The sequence below is a fragment of the Rattus norvegicus genome, chromosome 19, assembly GCF_021556685.1.
Source record: "Rattus norvegicus strain SHRSP/BbbUtx chromosome 19, alternate assembly SHRSP_T2T, whole genome shotgun sequence".
In the NCBI taxonomy this organism is placed as follows: Eukaryota; Metazoa; Chordata; class Mammalia; order Rodentia; family Muridae; genus Rattus; species Rattus norvegicus.
This window is the reverse complement of record NC_141552.1, coordinates 16,933,267-16,951,171: the sequence shown is the minus strand read 5'-3', so window position 1 is coordinate 16,951,171 and position 17,905 is coordinate 16,933,267. Positions and strand designations below refer to the sequence as shown.

Here is a 17,905-nt window from a genome sequence, read left to right as displayed (position 1 = left end):
CAGTGCTGTTCTCTCTAGAGCCTTTTGAAGATGCCTCGACAATCCTGGGATGAGGAACAGTCTTTTATGGAACTGAAAACTGAGTCCTAATGACCCTGGAACACTGATGGGTAAATAGCACAAGAGATAGAACCAGAGCTGAAGACCGTCCAATCCAGAACAAAGAAAGTCAGAAATGGCCATTCCACAAGTGATAGCCTTTCTGACCAGGACTTACCTAGAGAAGGTAATCTCCTTCTTCAGCTTATGGTTGTTCTCATGGACCTCAGTGTTCTCCATCTCTAAGTTGTGCAGAATTGACATGACTGCCTCCTCCATTCTCTCCAGGTCTTCATAATATGGATTTGGCCTGAAGTGTGACCTGGCCCCAAATGATAGAATACAATGAACATCGGCATTTAGGAATATATGAACTCAGGGTGGGTCCTAAATTACCCCAGGCTGCTGCCTGGATCTTCCAGCACTCAGTCACCTGCCTAGCAAGTACAGAGACTCACCATAAACTCACTGCAATTACAATCTTGCAAAGCCACCAGCTGTCAAGGGCTTTGCAAATGCACACTGGGAACTCACTCTCCCTGACTTTATCCCTGAATTCTTCATTCAGACCACAAGTTCTGCTTTAAAATAAATGGAAGCAGATGAGTCCATTTTCAATCTCACTCCTCAGGAAGGGTCAGGTTCTGAATCTCCACTATATGGGAGGTGAGGTTTAGCACAGGGTGGTTAGGGAGGCACAGCTTTCTAGAACCCAAAACCTTAATAGGATAAGAAGGTGACCTTGCAGACCCAGGAATGAAACAAGAGCATTTGGAGCGATTCATACCTGTTCTTCATGGATCTCTCTGTCAGAAACCTCAGGCGATCTCTCAGGTCATTTCTCTCCTCGGTAATGAGCTGCAGCTCTTTAATCAGCCTCTCCTTTTCCTTCTTGGCCTGATTCTCGCTTAGTTCAGTGCCAGGGGATGATGTTTCTCTCCCAGCGTCTGTAGGTAGAAGAACACAAGTGAACCTGCATGGGGAGAATGCATAGAGTGTTCATAGACCTCAGTGAGGCCTAAACAGGAGAATAAGCCAGGAACCCAGTGTCACTGCTAGGCGATTGGTCTATGCTTAAGAGGCCTCCTCAGTGGATCTCAGTTCTCCCACTACTCTATAGATACCAAGAGACATAAGCAGCCAGGTGTTCCCTATGCCGGACATCACGTGCTTACATGTACCACGGAGATGGCTTCTCCAGGATTATCATCAGCTGAACAGGGTACAGCTTGGTTTCAGGACCCTCATTCCTGTGGCTTCAGAACTCAGATGATAAATTCACCATCCAGAAAACTTGAGTGATTGGAGACACTCAGATGCCCTACCCTGATACTCTAAGCCAACAACTTTGGATTTAAAACGCATTTCCGGGGAGGATATGTTCAACAGACTTATCAGTGTCTCTATGTGAAATACCAAATGCCCCAGAAGTGCGAATAGGTTACAGGCTGAATCTTGGTCTACACGATCCAAATAGTTTTGGTATTTTAGAAACATGTTTGTAACACACACTCTAATATATAAAGCTAACGATGACCGTGCCAGTTAGAAGAAATCAGAGAAGGTCTAAGAACATAAGGTTATTGCCTGGAGCACAATCTCTCCCTGTTACTACTGTCAGATACCCACTGTATTTAAAGAAGCAATGATAGTGAAATACATTGCTGCCCTGTCTAAACTCAGAAAAGGTGGACCCTCCAAGACCACTGATGGTGTTATTATATCAATGTAACAGAACAAATGAACTGAAAAGTAAAGACCAGAAGTCCACAGTATAATAGCATTGGCCTTACCATATCCTCCCAGTGGGGATGGGGAAACTAAAGTTCTGAAATCCTGACTTTCAGGAATTGTGATATTCGTGGAAATTCAATTCCTTTTCAGATGCTCCAGTTGTTGTGGCCCATTGCTAGAAAGGTCAGCGTAAGCCTGCAGCCACCCTGGCAAGAAGCTCAAAATACACTGCCCAGAACTTACTCCACATTCCCCAGAAGTGCTGTCTTTGTCCATCATTACTTTGAGATGAAAGGCCAGACTCCTTCACTCTAGTCTCTCCAGAATCGACGTTCCCCCTCCCAAAACGCTTGCGAAGACAGGAAAACATGTCTTAGCTTGTAACTGCCAGACTCAGACTGAGAGAAACTAGGGCACTGGTTGTCACTACAACACTGGTGACATCACAGAGGATTCCAGAACTCTCTAGGAGACAATAGAATGTCCAAGAAGGGACAGCAGATGTCATGGGGAGCAGACTTTCCCTCCCTGCTAATGTTCTCCCTGTACTGAGCATAAGCAGAGGGGCCCTTTCCAGGAGACTTTCCTGGGGCAGAGCCACTGAGCATCTCCTGCTTCCAAAGCCAAATTTTCCTCAAGGCTTGATTATAAAAACCTTACTAATTCCTATGCATATAAATGAATGTTTCCTTTCAAATCTTTCCCAAAAAATGTCTCATCCTAACTCAAATTGTCCTCATTCACCAATGTTAGCCATTAAACCTTCCTGAGATTTCACACCAGCTTGAATATTCAGTCAAAAGTTCTCCTGTCTCATTATGTACAGGTGCTTTATATCACATCAAGAAATAGTCTACATGGTAGGTTACAACATGCGTGTGTATTAGGGGAACACTCATGAAGTCATGTGCTTAGCAATCGACAATTGCCAGAAAATTCCTTAGGAGAAAGAGTTGAAGTCTTTAAGGTGCTAGGAAAAGTGTGGAGACCAGTTGGCAGAGGAAAATGCAATATTGGAGACACCAGTGAAGGGAACCTCATGCTGCTTGTGGGGTTCTGCTCTCTGCACCAATGTCGCTAAAGGAGCACTGATCACAGGCCTGAGTAAGATGTACCATGAGCTTCTATCAGAAAAATAAAATAAACAAGAGATATAGAGGGTGCACAGAAATGTCTAAAATGAGGCTATAAACATCATTAAGTGGATAGAGCAAGGTCCCAGCACCTGTACACTGGGAAATGGCCACCACACCAAACACAAAAGTAGTAACACATTTATCATAGTAAAACACATTTATAATAGTAAAAAATGAATACTTTATAGAATGCACCCACTAACACTGATTGATCACATCAGTAGTTCAAATTTTGGGGGCAAGTTCATGGCCTTAACTACCTTTGTCTCAACTTATATAGCAAAAAATAAGAAAGAACGAGAAAAGACAAAGTCAAAACTAAAAGCTCAAGCTTCTCATATGAGGATTGCAGGAAGTGTTATATGGGAGTCAGTTCTGATTAGGCCATTTTAGATAGAACAGTGCATAGTGACCCTTAATGTGATGGGCCCTATATAAAGCTTTTTGCAATATTGGAATTTTAACAAACCTCATCCAGTATGTACGGAAGAGGCAAAGATGTGATCACCATGTCCTTACTCTGTATCAGGTTATTTTTCTGCATCCTTGATTGTCAGGCATAGAACAGCAACAATCTGAAATAGCTGGTAGACATGGAAAAACATGGCTAAAACTATAGTTGTGGGTTACACACCTCAACTGTGAAAGGCTAATGCTGTGTGCACAGTCCTTGGAGGCCACTCTTTTAAGCCTAATTATTTCAAACTGAAAGGAGGTTTATCTGAGCTCAAGGTGATCCTGGCCAGCCAGGTAGAGGGCAACATGTGATACTTGAGACCCTGTTTTAAACCAGCACAGAAATCCACACTTCATTCAAAGCATCATCTACGAATTCTCGATTATTTACCATTCTCTCCCTACCAGTCGTTCTGTTTGGAATGGTAGAAAACAACTGGAACTGATCTTTCTATTTTAAGGACCTTGATCTCTCTTTTTTTGGGTCCACATTAAGAGTGCATACAAATGGACATCACCATCTGAACATCTTAGTATTATGTACTCTGTATATATAGCATAATACTGTCCCTATGACAGTCTCAAGCTTCCTTGAGTGTAGTTGCCCCATCAAGAAGTGTGAAGTTCTGAGTTCAAACCCCAGTGATGCTTTAAAGGGACTAGAAGAAAGCCATCAGAGATACTCCACTTCTTTGTCCTTAGATTAAATCAAGTTGACACAATGTGAACCTGGTGGGCTATTTAACCATGCATCTTTCTCCCAACCCCACTTCCACGAGTTCAGTCCATGGCAGAATTCATCCCCCACCATCCTAGATATTTCTTTATATATTTCTACAAGAGCCAGGTTTCTTTTTTTTTAATAGAATTAGTTGTAGGCAATCAACTGCTGCCCTATGTGAGAAATGATTAGTATCTATTGCAACTTACCACAGTGTATTTGTGTATACAAGTACATTATTGGAAATCCAGCATTACTGAGGGATTGGAAACCAGTGCTGTGGCCTTGCCTTTCTGTGCCTCTTCCTGGCTCACAGGCAGCTGGGGGCAGACCTTGAGTTCCTCTTCAGGGACAGAGTGATGTTGAATGGGCACTGAGCAGGCAGAGAAACACAGCTGAGGCAGCTCCTTTCAGTTATTAAACACATCATCTCCTTCCCATCTTAAGGGCTACTGCTGAGGTCTTGCCCCCCTACATACCTTAATAGCAGCGAATTTGTTACACAGCAGCCAGGTCTTTCCTATAGTTCTGTAATACGCCTCCACATCATGGATGCCAAGAAAAACACTAACAAAGAACAAAAATCTCTGACGTTGAACTGTGTGGTGCTGGTCACATACCCTGTTATGTTCTGTATGTTATGAGGTTTGTTAATCTTAACAAGTTCCCCAAGTGTATTCTTCACATAGGACCCAATAGATTCAAGGAAAATAGGAACAATTATGTGTAAAATGGCCTGAGTCAGGGCCCATAGACCGAAGCATTTCCAACACTTGTGCATGAGCCCATGTGGATTTTGCAATGAGCGGGGCCTAGCAATGTCCAGTACACAGTTGTGAGCTGTTGCTCTGGTTGAACTGTATTGGTGTGTGCATTAATAAACTACACCTATTTAAATGAATTCAGTGTCCTGTGGTTTGAATCCAGACCCCTTGACACCAGATCTTCCCTTCTGCAGCACTTGGGAAAAAGGCTAAGTTTAGGAAAGGTGACCTCTTGTCATAAGTTATGTGACAAGAGGGATGGTGAATGATCCCTTAAGATAAGAATCAAGGTTTCCTCAATGGTATTTAGGTCTATACTGGCCCTGTGCAACAGCTTCAAGAACCCATTTCTGATTTTCCTTGGGATTCCCGTGATGATGCACTCAGACATGATTGGAAACAACCAAAACGGTGGTCAGACTTGATTTATAAAATGTAGGTAGCATTGCAAACTTATGTTGTAGGATATTTGATCATATTGTCATCCCCAATATTGTGTTATTTACTTAGAAAAATACCTTCTGGCTGTGTAGTTCAGCACTAGCACCAATATTTCACTCTAGAGCTATTTTTGTTTGTTTGTTTGTTTGTTTTTTGTTTTTGTTTTTGGATGAACAAGTACTTTCCTATTTTGTGGCCCAGCCCTATCTCTTACATCTTTGCACAGTCATAGAGAGACCTAAAATATATACTCAGACAAAGCCAGGGGAGTGTATAAAAGGGCCTAAGGCAATACCACATAATGACATTGAAAGTGGGCTCTCTTCTTGATCCACGCCTCCAGCTCTCCTGACATCTACATGAATTATAACTCCTAATGCAGTGTAAATGATGTCTGCACTATTGCTGAAGGAATCATGAGAATAACAACTCTAAACATCCCACCATGGATAGAATTTGTGGAAAGAGGCAACTGACAGCCAATGAGAAGGCTCTACAGTTAAAGGGGCTTGCTGTCAAGTCTGATGAGCTTGACTCAATCCCCAGGACCCACGTAGTAAAAAGGAGAGAAACAAGGGCCAAGCTGTCCTCTGGCTTCCACTCCTGTGCTTACATGTATGTGAGTATATATGTATATGTCTGTATGTACGTGTGGATATGAATGTGTGTATGCATGTATGTGTATACGTGTATATGTATATGTGTGTATATGTCTGTCTATATGTGTGTATAGGTGTATTTGTATGTGTGTATATGTATTGTATGTGTGTGTATGTGTGTATGTATATGTGTATGTGTGTATGCATGTATGTGTGTATGTGTGTATGTGTGTATGTATATGTGTATGTGTGTATGTGTGTATGTGTGTGTATGTGTGTGTGTGTATGTGTGTATGCATGTAGGTGTGAATATATGTGTGTGTGAGCATGAATGTGTATAGTCATGTATATGCATGTGTTTTCATGTACGTGTATTCGTGTATATGTACAAATGTATGTGTGTATATGTATGTATGGACACACAAACACACACAATGTTAAAACATAAAAAGCTCCTTGGAGTATTCACCGTGCCTTGATAAGTGGTGACCATGTGGGGGAAACACATGTCCATGTAAGCACACCTGTTCACATGTGCTAAGCAATGCCCAGCCTGGTCTTGAGCTCACTACCTGCCCAACGATGAGTTTCTGCCCACCTGGTCTTCTCAGAGCCAGGCGACGATTGTTCCTGCCATTCCAGTTCTGTTCCCGTTTCTCATGCCACAAACCTTCTAGCTTGAATCTCACCTACTGACGCAGGAACCTAACAGCCCCCAACCCAGTGAAGTAAGTAAACTTCTTCCTGACATCCTCAGGCTTGGTGTCCCCCATGAGTCACAGGGAGGAAGAATGGCATGCACCAAGGAGAAGGGCCATGGGCAAGGAGGACAGGAAACATAAGTCAGTCATCACTGACACCAGCAAAGTGTGTGCTTCAGAGCTGGCTCTGCTCACTCTTGTCCCAGTGGCAGGACTTAAGAGTGGTGCATACCTGTCACCCAGCACTCAGAGACGTCTGAGGCATGAGAACCAGGAGTTCATGGCCATCTTAACTAATGGTGAGATCAAAGCCAGCCTGGGCTGCATGAGACTCAGTCTCAAAGCAGGCAAGGAGGAACTTGCTATATTTGAGCAAGGAAGCTGGAATCCTCCTGGGTTCTAAACATTCACTGCAATACAGAAAGATGCTAGGGCTAGTGTGGCAGAAAGTAGGAGACAGAGAAGCCAGGTTAACCCTCCCTAATCTTCTCATCCTGTGTGAGCTATGAGTAGATGGTGCCCTATACACTGTGGACAGGATGGTCTCTCAGACGGTTCAGAAAGCCATGGAGGACTCCAGCAATTCTCCACTTGGGTGTCACTTGAGTCTTATATGTGTGTGTTTACAAGCCAAAATATAAGATCCATAGGTGACTGTGTAAATTCAACATGGCCCAGCCATGTGCTGGAATATTATTCAGCCTTACATAGGATTCAGATTCTGACCCTTGAACAGGAATGAGAATGGTAGCCATTCTCCTAAGTCAGACCTCCAGGCAGTGCAAAGACAAACTAACACTGTATGACACCACTGAGGGCTGCAGTGTCACCAATTATATAAAGACAGAAAGCAGGAAGGTTTACAGAGCCCTAGGGGTGACATGGAGTGGGGCGGTTGGAGGGTAGGTGTGTAAGTGGGACTGAGCCTCAGAGGAATCAGACATGGCTGCAGAATATGCATGTGGCTGCCTCCCATACCTGTGGGTGCTGCCTCCTCAGAAAGGCAAATACAGCAAAAGAAAGGACCAGAGGGGACAGGCTCTGACCTCCTGTAGACACACACAAATGACGTGACAGAATGTGCACACTGCTGCCTTGCTGCAGGAGCAGTTGAGCTTCCAGAAGGGTTGAAAGAGGCTGGAAGGGCTGAGCATGGCACTGAGTTCAAGGACATAGCTTTAGGTCCTGGGGAACCTATGGTGCCCAGGCCCCATCCCGCTGATACTGAGGGACACAGCTGACATTCAGGGTGATGGCTGGGCTGGGCTGGGGAATAGGTGTCCACTCTCACCTGCCTCAGCTTGAAGATGCGCTGGGTGAAGTAGGACTGCAACTACTTGTTGGATTCATTGATGCAAATCTACTGGAAACTATTCTGTTCAAAGTCCTCAAATCTGAATATGGCCAAGACACCAATGGGCAAGCACTGGGAGACAAGGTTTGGTTATTGCCGGGGCCTCCTGGGAAGACTAGCCATCCTGAGAGGAGTTGCAGCAGAGGGGTGTGTTTTCCTGACCTGTTTGGTACCCAGTGTTTTTTGCCAAGGCTTCCTTTGTTACTTCTTGATGGAACCAGGCCTGCACATATCCAGTAAGCATTGGGGTGGAACCTGGGCTTGGTGCCCACATGCTGGCATCGCTGAGGGTGAAGTCTAGCCTATCACACTTCCAGACACCGAGTGCAGATGCCTGGGTTCCTATAGAATGGCGGTTCTTACCCTTCCTAACACTGTGTCTCTTTATTTCAGTTCCTCATGTTGTGATCCCAACCATAAACTTATTGGAGAGCTACTTCATGAGTGTAACTTTGTTACTGTGAGGAACTGTAGTGTAAATGTCTGGTGTGCAGGAGCTCTGATGTAGAACCCACAGATTGATAGCAGCTGCTGTAGAGGATCACAGTCCCCTGCAAGCCCTGGTGTTTGCAGAGATCCCGTGGGTTCCTACTCTCCATGGCTTTCCCAAGGACAGGGTTTATTCTTGGCCATCTCAGGGCCCGGGACCTCACAGAAACAGCCTCTCCCATGTCCTTCCTGTTGAGGAGAGTGTGGTTGGTCCTCAGCACAGACCAGTCAAACAAGGCGCTGTATAGACCCTTGGCCAGGGGTCTCCTGCAGTTATGGCCTCTGGACAGAAGGGTTTCTTACCTGGGGTGGGGCAACCATGCCAGGTACAGGCAGTGATGCTCAGAGTCAAGACCTTGTTTTGTCTTATTTTCATAGACAAAGTTGCCCAGGCTGGCCTCGAACTTGCCGTGTAGCCAAGGATAATTAAACAACTGATCCTACTGCCTCTACCCCCCATGGCCTGGCATTGCAGATGAGTGTCACCAGAGCTGGCTTGTCACAGCTGCTATACGGCTCTAAGTCAGGGGCCTCATGCGCAGGTGCGTTATGACTGTGCCATCCCGACCCTGCAACCAGGGTTTTCACCTTTCTCCTGCTGAAGTCTGCTTAATCCTACCCTGGACCCAGGACACAGCAGCTGTGGGAGACTCAAAGCCTGGGGCTTCAGCTCAGCATGGGTACACAGCATGGCATGCAGGATGTATGGTTGTGAAAAAGCCAAGGAAGTGCTTCTCAGCTCACCCCCTGTAGGAGTGTCTAGTCCATCCTTCTCTCCATGGACGCAGACATCTGCTTCCAACTGCCCAACATGTCCCTCTGGTTTTGACTTTCCTGGATGCCATGTCAATGCCACCACACAGAGTGCTGCCTCTACTGGGGACACTCACACAACCTCTCTGGGGGACATCTGAGCCAAGCAGGGATTGGGTGCACTGCAGAGAGGTCAAGTCATGTCGTGAAGTACCTTGTCCCACAAAGGCTCACTGTTCAGGGAGTTGAGTGGAAAAGTAAGCTTATGCCCCTGGGCAGGGTCCCCATAGGGAGTGTCCCACACCCTGCTATCAAGTCTATTCCTGGTGCCATGAAAATTCAATTTGCAAGACCCAATGCTCTGGAAATGTCAAGAGCTAACGGAAATGTACCAGGAAGTGCACACCATAGCAAAGGGAGAGGATGGCACAGAGACCTATGCTATGGGTTAAAGGGCACGGAAAGGCCACCTCGAGCACAGGGGTCAGTCACCTCTTTCACAAACAAGGCAAAAGGTCAATGCTCTCATCTCTGGGAGCCTAAAGGGCTCTGTGGCTCCTAAGCCCTGAAGCCGCAGCCAGAAGCAGCACTGAACAGGATGTAAATGCTGAGTATGGCGATGTCAATAAAACTTTATTTACAAATCCAAATTGGTGGTGGTGCTGGTGGTGGTGGTGGTGGTGGTGGTGGTGGTGGTGGTGTTTGCGGACTGGTTCATTTCAAAGCATGCTGGAGTGGCATGGCCACTGAGCATCGGGAAACACAGAAAGGAATGCGACCTGATGCAGGGCTCCCAACACCCCAGACGTCGACCTATGGCACTGGAACAGGGTCCCTGAAGGTAAGTCTGGACAGTCAGATAAGGTAAGTACATTTTATTACAAGGAAATGGGACAAGATAAATCTTCTCTTCATCTCGCTATGCTTAAGCATCTTTAAGAGTGCAGGGAATTCATGTCTATCAGTCTGGTTTAGAAAAGTGTTTAGAGACAGCAAGAGTAAACTCCATGGTTCCCTGACGAGGGTTCCAGGGATTCTGATATCTGGGTCAAAGTGAAAGTTAAGGTGAAAAAGGCTGTCAGGCAGGGCAAAAAGATTCCAATTTCTGGTCTCTTTGGGCTGTAATTTTTACTGTGTTCAAGGCCATGAATGCAGACAGGGTAATAACGAATACAGAACAAGAAGCTAGAGCTTCATTAAGACAAAACGAAAGTAAAAGTTTTGCCCTCTGCACCACTGCCTGAAGCAGGTTTTTCTAAGTCCTTTCCCGAGGATGGCATGCTGACCATTAGATTCACACGATGATGATGACGAATTCACCTGCTTTTTCTTTTCCTATAATTAGGCCAGCATCGATTCAAGGTGTGGCCCAACCGACTTATTATAAAGGATGATACTGGTTGGTTGAAAAAGGTAGTAGCTTTCTATGAACCATATATTAAGTTTTTATGTATATTAAAATTAACATTGGAAAGAACAATGGTAGGAGAGGAAGCTGGAGGACAACTGCTGCAAATGCTTGCTTTTGAAAATGCTAATGAAGAGTACAGGAGAGCATTATTACCTATAAAGGAGGCTGGGGATATTAATGCTTATATGAAGGCATGCAAGGGTATCTTTTCTGAAAATGGAAAGATGCATATTTGGCACGTATTGATCCAGATAGAGTTATTAAATTATATGTTTAAATACTCTTGAATATCCTACAGGCGCTTTCGCTCAGGATGAGTTGCCTTTAGAATGAGTTTATATTAAATAAAACTTTAACCAAACATTAACAAATAATGAGGAACAAATTTCTTTAATTATTCAGCAAGGCATACAAAGACCTGTTACTCTGTGGGGATATGATTGTGCTGCTATTGTTTTCCCATTAAGCAAAGATAAAGGGGAATATTTAATGCAGATGTCTGAGGTTTTTCAATTAGCCATGATTTCTTACACTGCAAATATTGAATTTCATCCTCCCCATAGTAAATTGTGGGATTGCTTTAAAAAACAAAAAAAAATGTGATAAATACACTAATTTCTGTTGATCCATTACCATCAGCCTTTACTGTGTTTACAGACGGCTCTAACACCAAGATGGCTTATTGGACCAAAGATTAATTTTGGGGACAAGAATCTTCTTTTGGGTCAGTACAACAAAATGAATTATTAGTGGTAATTAATGTATTCCAGGATTTTACTCATGATGTAAAAATATTATAGCTGAGTCCACTTATGTTGTAGGAGTAGTACAGAATATTGCGACTGCTGTTGTTTCTACATCTAAGCCTATATTAAATGTTATTCTCACATATTAAAGGACTATTGTTATTATGAAACTCTAGAATATTCATTACACACACTAGATCACATTCAAAATTTCCAGAATCTTTAACACTTGGCAATCATATGGTAGATCAATTAGTGGCATTTGCTACCCCAGAAGAACACAGTCATAATCATGCCAATACAGGATATTTACATATTAAATATAAGCTTCCATACTCTCAAGCCAAACAAGTTATTGCTAATTGTCCTATGTGTCAGTCTTCACGTATAAAATGTATTCCATCTCAAATTAATCCCAGAAGGATGCAACTTAATACATCGTGTCAGATCGATATAACCCATATTTCTGAGTTTGGTCGCCTTTCACATATAGATGTAAGCATAGATAATTTTTCAAAATTTGTGTGGGCTACACCATTGCCAGGAGTACGCACTGCTCATGTTATACAGCATCTATTGGAAACTTTTGCTGTTATGGGACTGCCTTCTAAAATTAAAATTGATAATGGACCAACATATATTTCTTATCAATATAAACAATTTTGTCAACGATATCATATTGTACATATTACTGGTACAGAACACAATACACAAGGACAAGCTTTTGTTGAAAGAATTCACCATACCCTGAAATGACAAATTATAAAATTAAAAAGGGGGAAAAGAGATGGCCTTATGCAACCTGAATGGAGTTTGCAGACCAGTCCCAGAGCTATATTGGCACAAGCATTATACGTTATTAATTTTCTTAATTTACCACAAGGTGAAGTTATATCAAGAGCCGATAGACACTTTGTTGAACTTACCCCCAGAAGGCATGGAACAGACAGTATGGATAAAAATTGCCCGGGATGCTGAATGGCAGGAAGGGACACCATTGTATATAGGGGAGAGGGTTTTGTCTCATTACAGGATGGGAGACTATTCTGGTTACCTGGGAGATGGATCCAAGCACAGAATAATAAGAACTGCTCCCTACCCTCAAAGGAATCCAGTTAAACCAGCTACGTTTTCTCCTGATGGATGTTCTCAGGAGATGAGGAGGTGTCCTCCATTACTGAGGCCCTGGTTTCTCTTAGTGTCCACAAACAACAATGGATAAGGATCCGTGCAGTGACAACCCTATTACCTATGTGGGGTCAGGTGAAGCGATTAAGCACTGAAAGGAATAATTTTGTCTCCTTCAGGAAAGTCCTTTACTGCTCAGCACTTATTCTTAGCAATGTGTGTTTTACTCATGGTTTCTTCTGCTGCGGCCAATGCCAGTTATCGGGCTTATATTGCTTATCATGATGAAATCCTACTACTTTTCTGTTAGTAAATATATGGATAATGACACAGAACATGATTGGAAGTTAATTCAAGCCTATTTAGAGGGTAATGAAAGTGCTTCAAAAGTAATTAATGCCTTGAAATATGATGTTCGTATGTCTTTTGGTAAACAGCCAGAAGATACTACCCCTATGGAAATAGCGAAATTATTGGCTGATCAATTGACAGGATTAGATCCCAAGGCTTGGCTTCAAAGGATTTTCCATAGCATGGGAGGAGCTAGTTTTGCCATAATCTTATGTACATTATGTATTATGTTGCTTTATTTTTACATGACTAAACCCCTACAAGGACCTTTAGCTATGTTATGTAAAGTGTTATTTTAAAACAAAAGAAAAAAGAAGGAATTGTTAAGACATAGAGATGCAGCTCCCAGGCAGGGTCAAGAAAGGCCTGGTGACAGATTCAAGTAGGGGCTGGAATGCCGCCCTGGAGAAGAAAATGTTTTTCTCACTTGGCCTTAAATTATGTTCTGCTGTGTCCGTTTCTGTGGAAGTGGTTCTAACGCTCTCTCGGTAATGGTGAGTATATTTTGATTATAATATGAGAGGTGATTTGTTATATGAATATTTTTAGAAGAAGCTTTTGTTTATTCGTCTTTCTTTGTTTAATCTTCCCTCATTGTTCCTGGTATCCTGGGAATAATAATCTTATGGTATCTTAACACAATGAAAATTGTAGTAATGCATATTCTTAGCTTAATAAGGATTAATAAAGCTTGCAACTGTGTGCAGTTTCTTATGCCTTTGCTCTGCACCACCTGTGTCCTGGGGGTATGCGACCATACCCAGGGCCCCAACTCACTACACATTGACAATGGGTCACCCCACAAAACACAGAAGCATCTACCTTAGTCAAAAATGGACATTTTATTGAATGCATACACTAACTCTGATTGATCACATCCATAGCTAAGATACTAGGGGCAAATCCGTGGCCCAAAATACATTCCTCTAAACCTCTAAAGCGAAAGAACGAAAGAAAGAAAGAAGGAAGGAAAGAAAGGAAGAAAGAAAGGAAGGAAGGAAGGAAGGAAGGAAGGAAGGAAGGAAGGAAGGAAGAAGAAAAAACACAAAAAACTTAAGCTTCTCATAGGAACTTCGCAGGAAGTGTTGTCTGGCGGTCAGTTCTGATTAGGCCATTTTAGATGAAACAGTGCATAGTGACCCTTAATGTGATGGGCCCTATATAAAGCTTTTTGCAGTATTGGAATTTTAACAAACCTCATCCAGAACATACAGCAGAGGCAAGGATGTGATCACCATGTCCTTGCTCTCTATCAGGTTATTTTTATGTGTCCTTGATTGTCAGGCATTGAACAGCAACAATCTGAAATAGCTGGTGGACATGGAACAAAGTGGCTAAAACTATAGTTGTGGGTTGCACACCTCAACTGTCAATGGCTAATGCTGTCCTAGAGACCTCGGAGGCCCCTCTTGTAAGACTGTCTATAGGAAAGTGGAAGCACTGACTTCAAAGTGAACCGGGCCAGCCAGGGAGAGGGCAACATGGATACGTGAGACCCTGTCTAAAACCAGCACAAAAACCAACCCTTCATTCAAAGCATCATCTATTAATTCTTTATTATTTACCACTTTCTCCCTACCAGCCTTTCAGTCTGGAATGGTAGAAAAGGACTGGGAATGTTCCTTCTATTCTAAGGACCTTGATCTCTCTTTCCTTAGGTCCACATTAAGAACACATGCAAATGGGTATCACCATCTGAACAACTTAGTATCATCTACTCAGTATATCTAGCATAACACTGTGCTATGACAATCTCAAGCTTCCCTGAGTTTCGCTGACCCAGCAAGAAGTATGAAGTACTGAGGCCACACCCCAGTGATCCTTTCAAGGGGTTAGAAGAAAGCCGTGAGAGATGCTCCACTTCTTTGTCCTTAGATTAAATCACATTGACACAATGTGGGTGGACTATTTAACCAGACATGTTTCTCCCAACCCCACCTTTCTGAGTTCAGACCATGGCAGAATTCATGCCCCACCACCCTAGATATTGAGTTTAGTGATATGTAATTATTATTTTAACCTATGTATTAAATTTTGTCATTTTGTTAATTTTTGTGGTTTTCACAGTCTTCTTTGATTAACTTTCCTAGTTTTATTAATTTATCCCCTGTGTTCTCTGGTATTTTGTCCTTCCCTTCAAACTAAAGTATTCCTTTTAGGATCCTCTACAGAGCTGTCTTACTGGTTACTCATATTGTGTTAAATTTATTTTTAGTGTGCATTAGTCAGCACAGTAGCTGAGCAGCTGCCTGCCCTCCATGGTAACAGATCTACTTTCCAAACAATAACGCTAACTCTTGCAGGCTGTGTAGCATCTTGGCTGCTCTTTGTTCCCCTTGGACAGCCCTCAGGACCAGGCTCTCCTCTCCCTTAACCATGGCTGCTGTCCTCTTCCTCTCTCCTCTCCATCACACACGTTCTTCCTTTATTCTCTGGCAGCTTCTTCTTCCTTCTTCCCTCCTCATGATCCTCTCTAGCAAAGCCCTCATAGCTCACCTCCCCCATCTCTCTGCTGTGCAGCTGTTGGCTGTTGGCTTCTTTATAATCACAGTTAACTGGGAGCAGGGTCAGTTATTTGGGGTTAACCAGTCTTGAGTTCTACAATTAGCATTAAAATACAAGCAGCATTAGGCCAATACACTACAGGGGTTTTGTTTGTTTGTTTGTTTGGTTTGGTTTAATTTTCATTTACTTTTTTACTTGTTATTTTATTTTTGGCTATTTTTTATTAATCGGTTATTTTATTTATTTACATTTCAACTGTTGTCCTGCTTTCCACACTCCCCTCATCAAACCTTACATCCCTTTTCTGCTCAGCTTTGCCTATGTGACAGTGCTCCCCCACCCAAACATATCCATTCCCACCTCACACCTCTAGGATCTCCCTTTGGTGGGCAACAGGCCTCACCTTGAACCATAGAGCATCCTTGCATACACTTTGGCTGGCAGTTTGGCCCCTGGGAGATTGGGGATTAGGGAAAGAAGATCTGTCCAGATATTAAAGCCAATGATTGCTGCATTCTCTTCTTTTTCTGGTTATAGGTGAAATTATGTTTGTGTGCTTCTCTTTTTTTAAATTATTGAGAGAAGATTAATTTCTTGGTTTTTCTTGGGTATAGTTTAGTTCATTGTCTTGGAGTTTTCCTCCTATTAGCCTCTGTTGTGCTTTCTTAGAGAAAAGAATTGTTTAAATTTGGTTTTGTCATGAAATATCCTGGTTCCTCCTTTTATGGTGATTGAGGATTATGCTGGATATAGGAGCCTGTGTCTGCATTACATCTGCCCAAGATTTTCTGACTTTTAGAATCTCTGTTGAGAAGTCTGGTGCAATTCAGATACGTCTGAATTTATTTGTTACTAGATATTTATACCTTACCCCTTTTAATGTTCTTTCTTGATCTGTGCATTTAGCTTTTTAATTATTATGTGAATGGAGGAATTTTTCTGGTACAATTAGTTTGATGTTCTGTAGGCTTGTTGTACCTTTATGGCCTTTTCTTTCTTTACCTTATGGAAGTTTGCTGCTATGATTTGTTGAAGGTGTTTACTGGATCTATGAACTAGAAATCTTAATTCTCTTCTCTATCTATTATCCTTAGGTTTCAACATTTAATTGTGTCCTGAAATTCATGGATGTTTTGGATTCAATAAACCATACATGTTTATCTGAGATGGGTGTTTTGTGCTTTGTGGGATGACCTCCTTGATCCCAGGCTGCATGAAGAATCTCAGCTGACAATGGGGACATAAATTATAAGTATGTGTAGCAAGACCCAGGCCTCTTCCAGGTTCTTAGATATTAACTGAGAACCTCAAATACAGTAGCAATGTGATAGTGTGTTGTGAATCTAGTTACTATTCTCTATTTTGATATAGATGACTCTTTTTGTGTCATGGTCAGCTTGTACTGACTAGAAGACCTAAGCTTGAGAATAACCAAAGAGTACATTGCTTCTCTAGCAGCTGAGCTTTTAAAAGCCCTGGTGTGACAGCAACTGTTGGTGGACATTCTGGATTATTCCTTCTGTACTTTAACTCTCTGTGTCACTTCCACCATCAGTAAGTTAGTTCAATTCCATAAATTGGAAATCCATCACCTGGAAGAAATACTCTTTTTTTTTAAAGATTTATTTATTTATTTATTATATACAAGTACACCATGACTGTCTTCAGACACACCAGAAGAGGGCATCATATCTCATTACAGATGGTTGTGAGCCACCATGTGGTTGCTGGGATTTGAACTCAGGACCTCTGGGAGAGCTGTCAGTGCTCTTAACCACTAAGCCATCTCTGTAGCCCAAGAAATACTTTCTGAATATGATCTGAGATTGGCCATGAAAAAAGGGTAGCTTGAACTGTCCCACCTAGGTTCTGGGCCTGCACAGGCCTGCTCTCCAAAAGAAACCTTTGTTCACAGCTGTTGGCTGGCTAAGAAAGATTTCACGAGACGTGATACACAGCCCTCGGACTTCTGCTTCAGTCATCTGCACAATTTTTCCCGGACGATATCCTCATACCTCCAGCAGGCGGGTGATGAAGCTGTCCACTCTCAGCTTCCCTTCAGCCATCTTGTGGGCACCAGACTCTCCTCCCTGCAGCAGGAACAAGGGCTTCTCCATGGTGGCTGCAGCAGCAGTGGTGGTTTGGCATTCTCACCTAGGAGGCCCTATGCCTTTCTACCCCAGTTCCAACTCACCTCAGGCCCCGGCGTTCCCCCCATCCACTTCCCACGGAGCAGGGAGAGCAGCACCCACTAGAAATAAAAGGGAAGCCCTTGGTCCTGCCAAGAGTGAACCCCCAGTGAAAGGGATTGTTGGGGGGGAGGGTGGCAATGGGAGGAGGATGGGGAGGGGAACACCCATATAAAAGGAGAGGGGGGGTTAGGGGGATGTTTGCCTGGAAACCCAGAAAGGTAATAACAATTGAAATGTAAATAAGAAATACCCATTTAGTAAAGATGGAGAAAAAAATAGAAAGAAAAGGCACACATTTAAAACAGAACAATATGGACCCTAATTTTAAAGCACAGCTCTGTCAATTAACTATATCTTAAGGAAGCTAAGAAAATCAGGCCAAACA

The 17,905-nt window shown here is 42.9% G+C and overlaps 1 protein-coding gene across 1 annotated transcript; it reads right to left on the bottom strand.

Annotated features, from left to right (window-relative positions):
- Positions 1–213: 213 nt before the first annotated feature.
- On the bottom strand, positions 214–17,445 carry LOC147998903 (uncharacterized). Its single transcript, XM_087595388.1, has 4 exons — positions 17,344–17,445; positions 2,017–2,122; positions 827–986; positions 214–361 (listed from the first exon to the last, which is right to left on the bottom strand). The coding sequence occupies exons 1-4, from the start codon at positions 17,443–17,445 to the stop codon at positions 214–216; spliced, it is 516 nt and encodes a 171-aa protein (XP_087451514.1).
- Between the last annotated feature and the right edge of the window lie 460 nt (positions 17,446–17,905).

Bases quoted from the DNA above. Each gene is read 5' to 3' on its own strand.
- LOC147998903 (XM_087595388.1), bottom strand. From the start codon at position 17,445: ATGGAGAAGCCCTTGTTCCTGCTGCAGGGAGGAGAGTCTGGTGCCCAC. The intron at 2,123-17,343 runs GTATGAGGATAT...TGTCTTCGCAAG, and splicing joins TCATCACCCGCCTGCTGGAG to CGTTTTGGGAGGGGGAACGT. The intron at 987-2,016 runs GTAAGTTCTGGG...TTCTACCTACAG, and splicing joins GCACTTCTGGGGAATGTGGA to ACGCTGGGAGAGAAACATCA.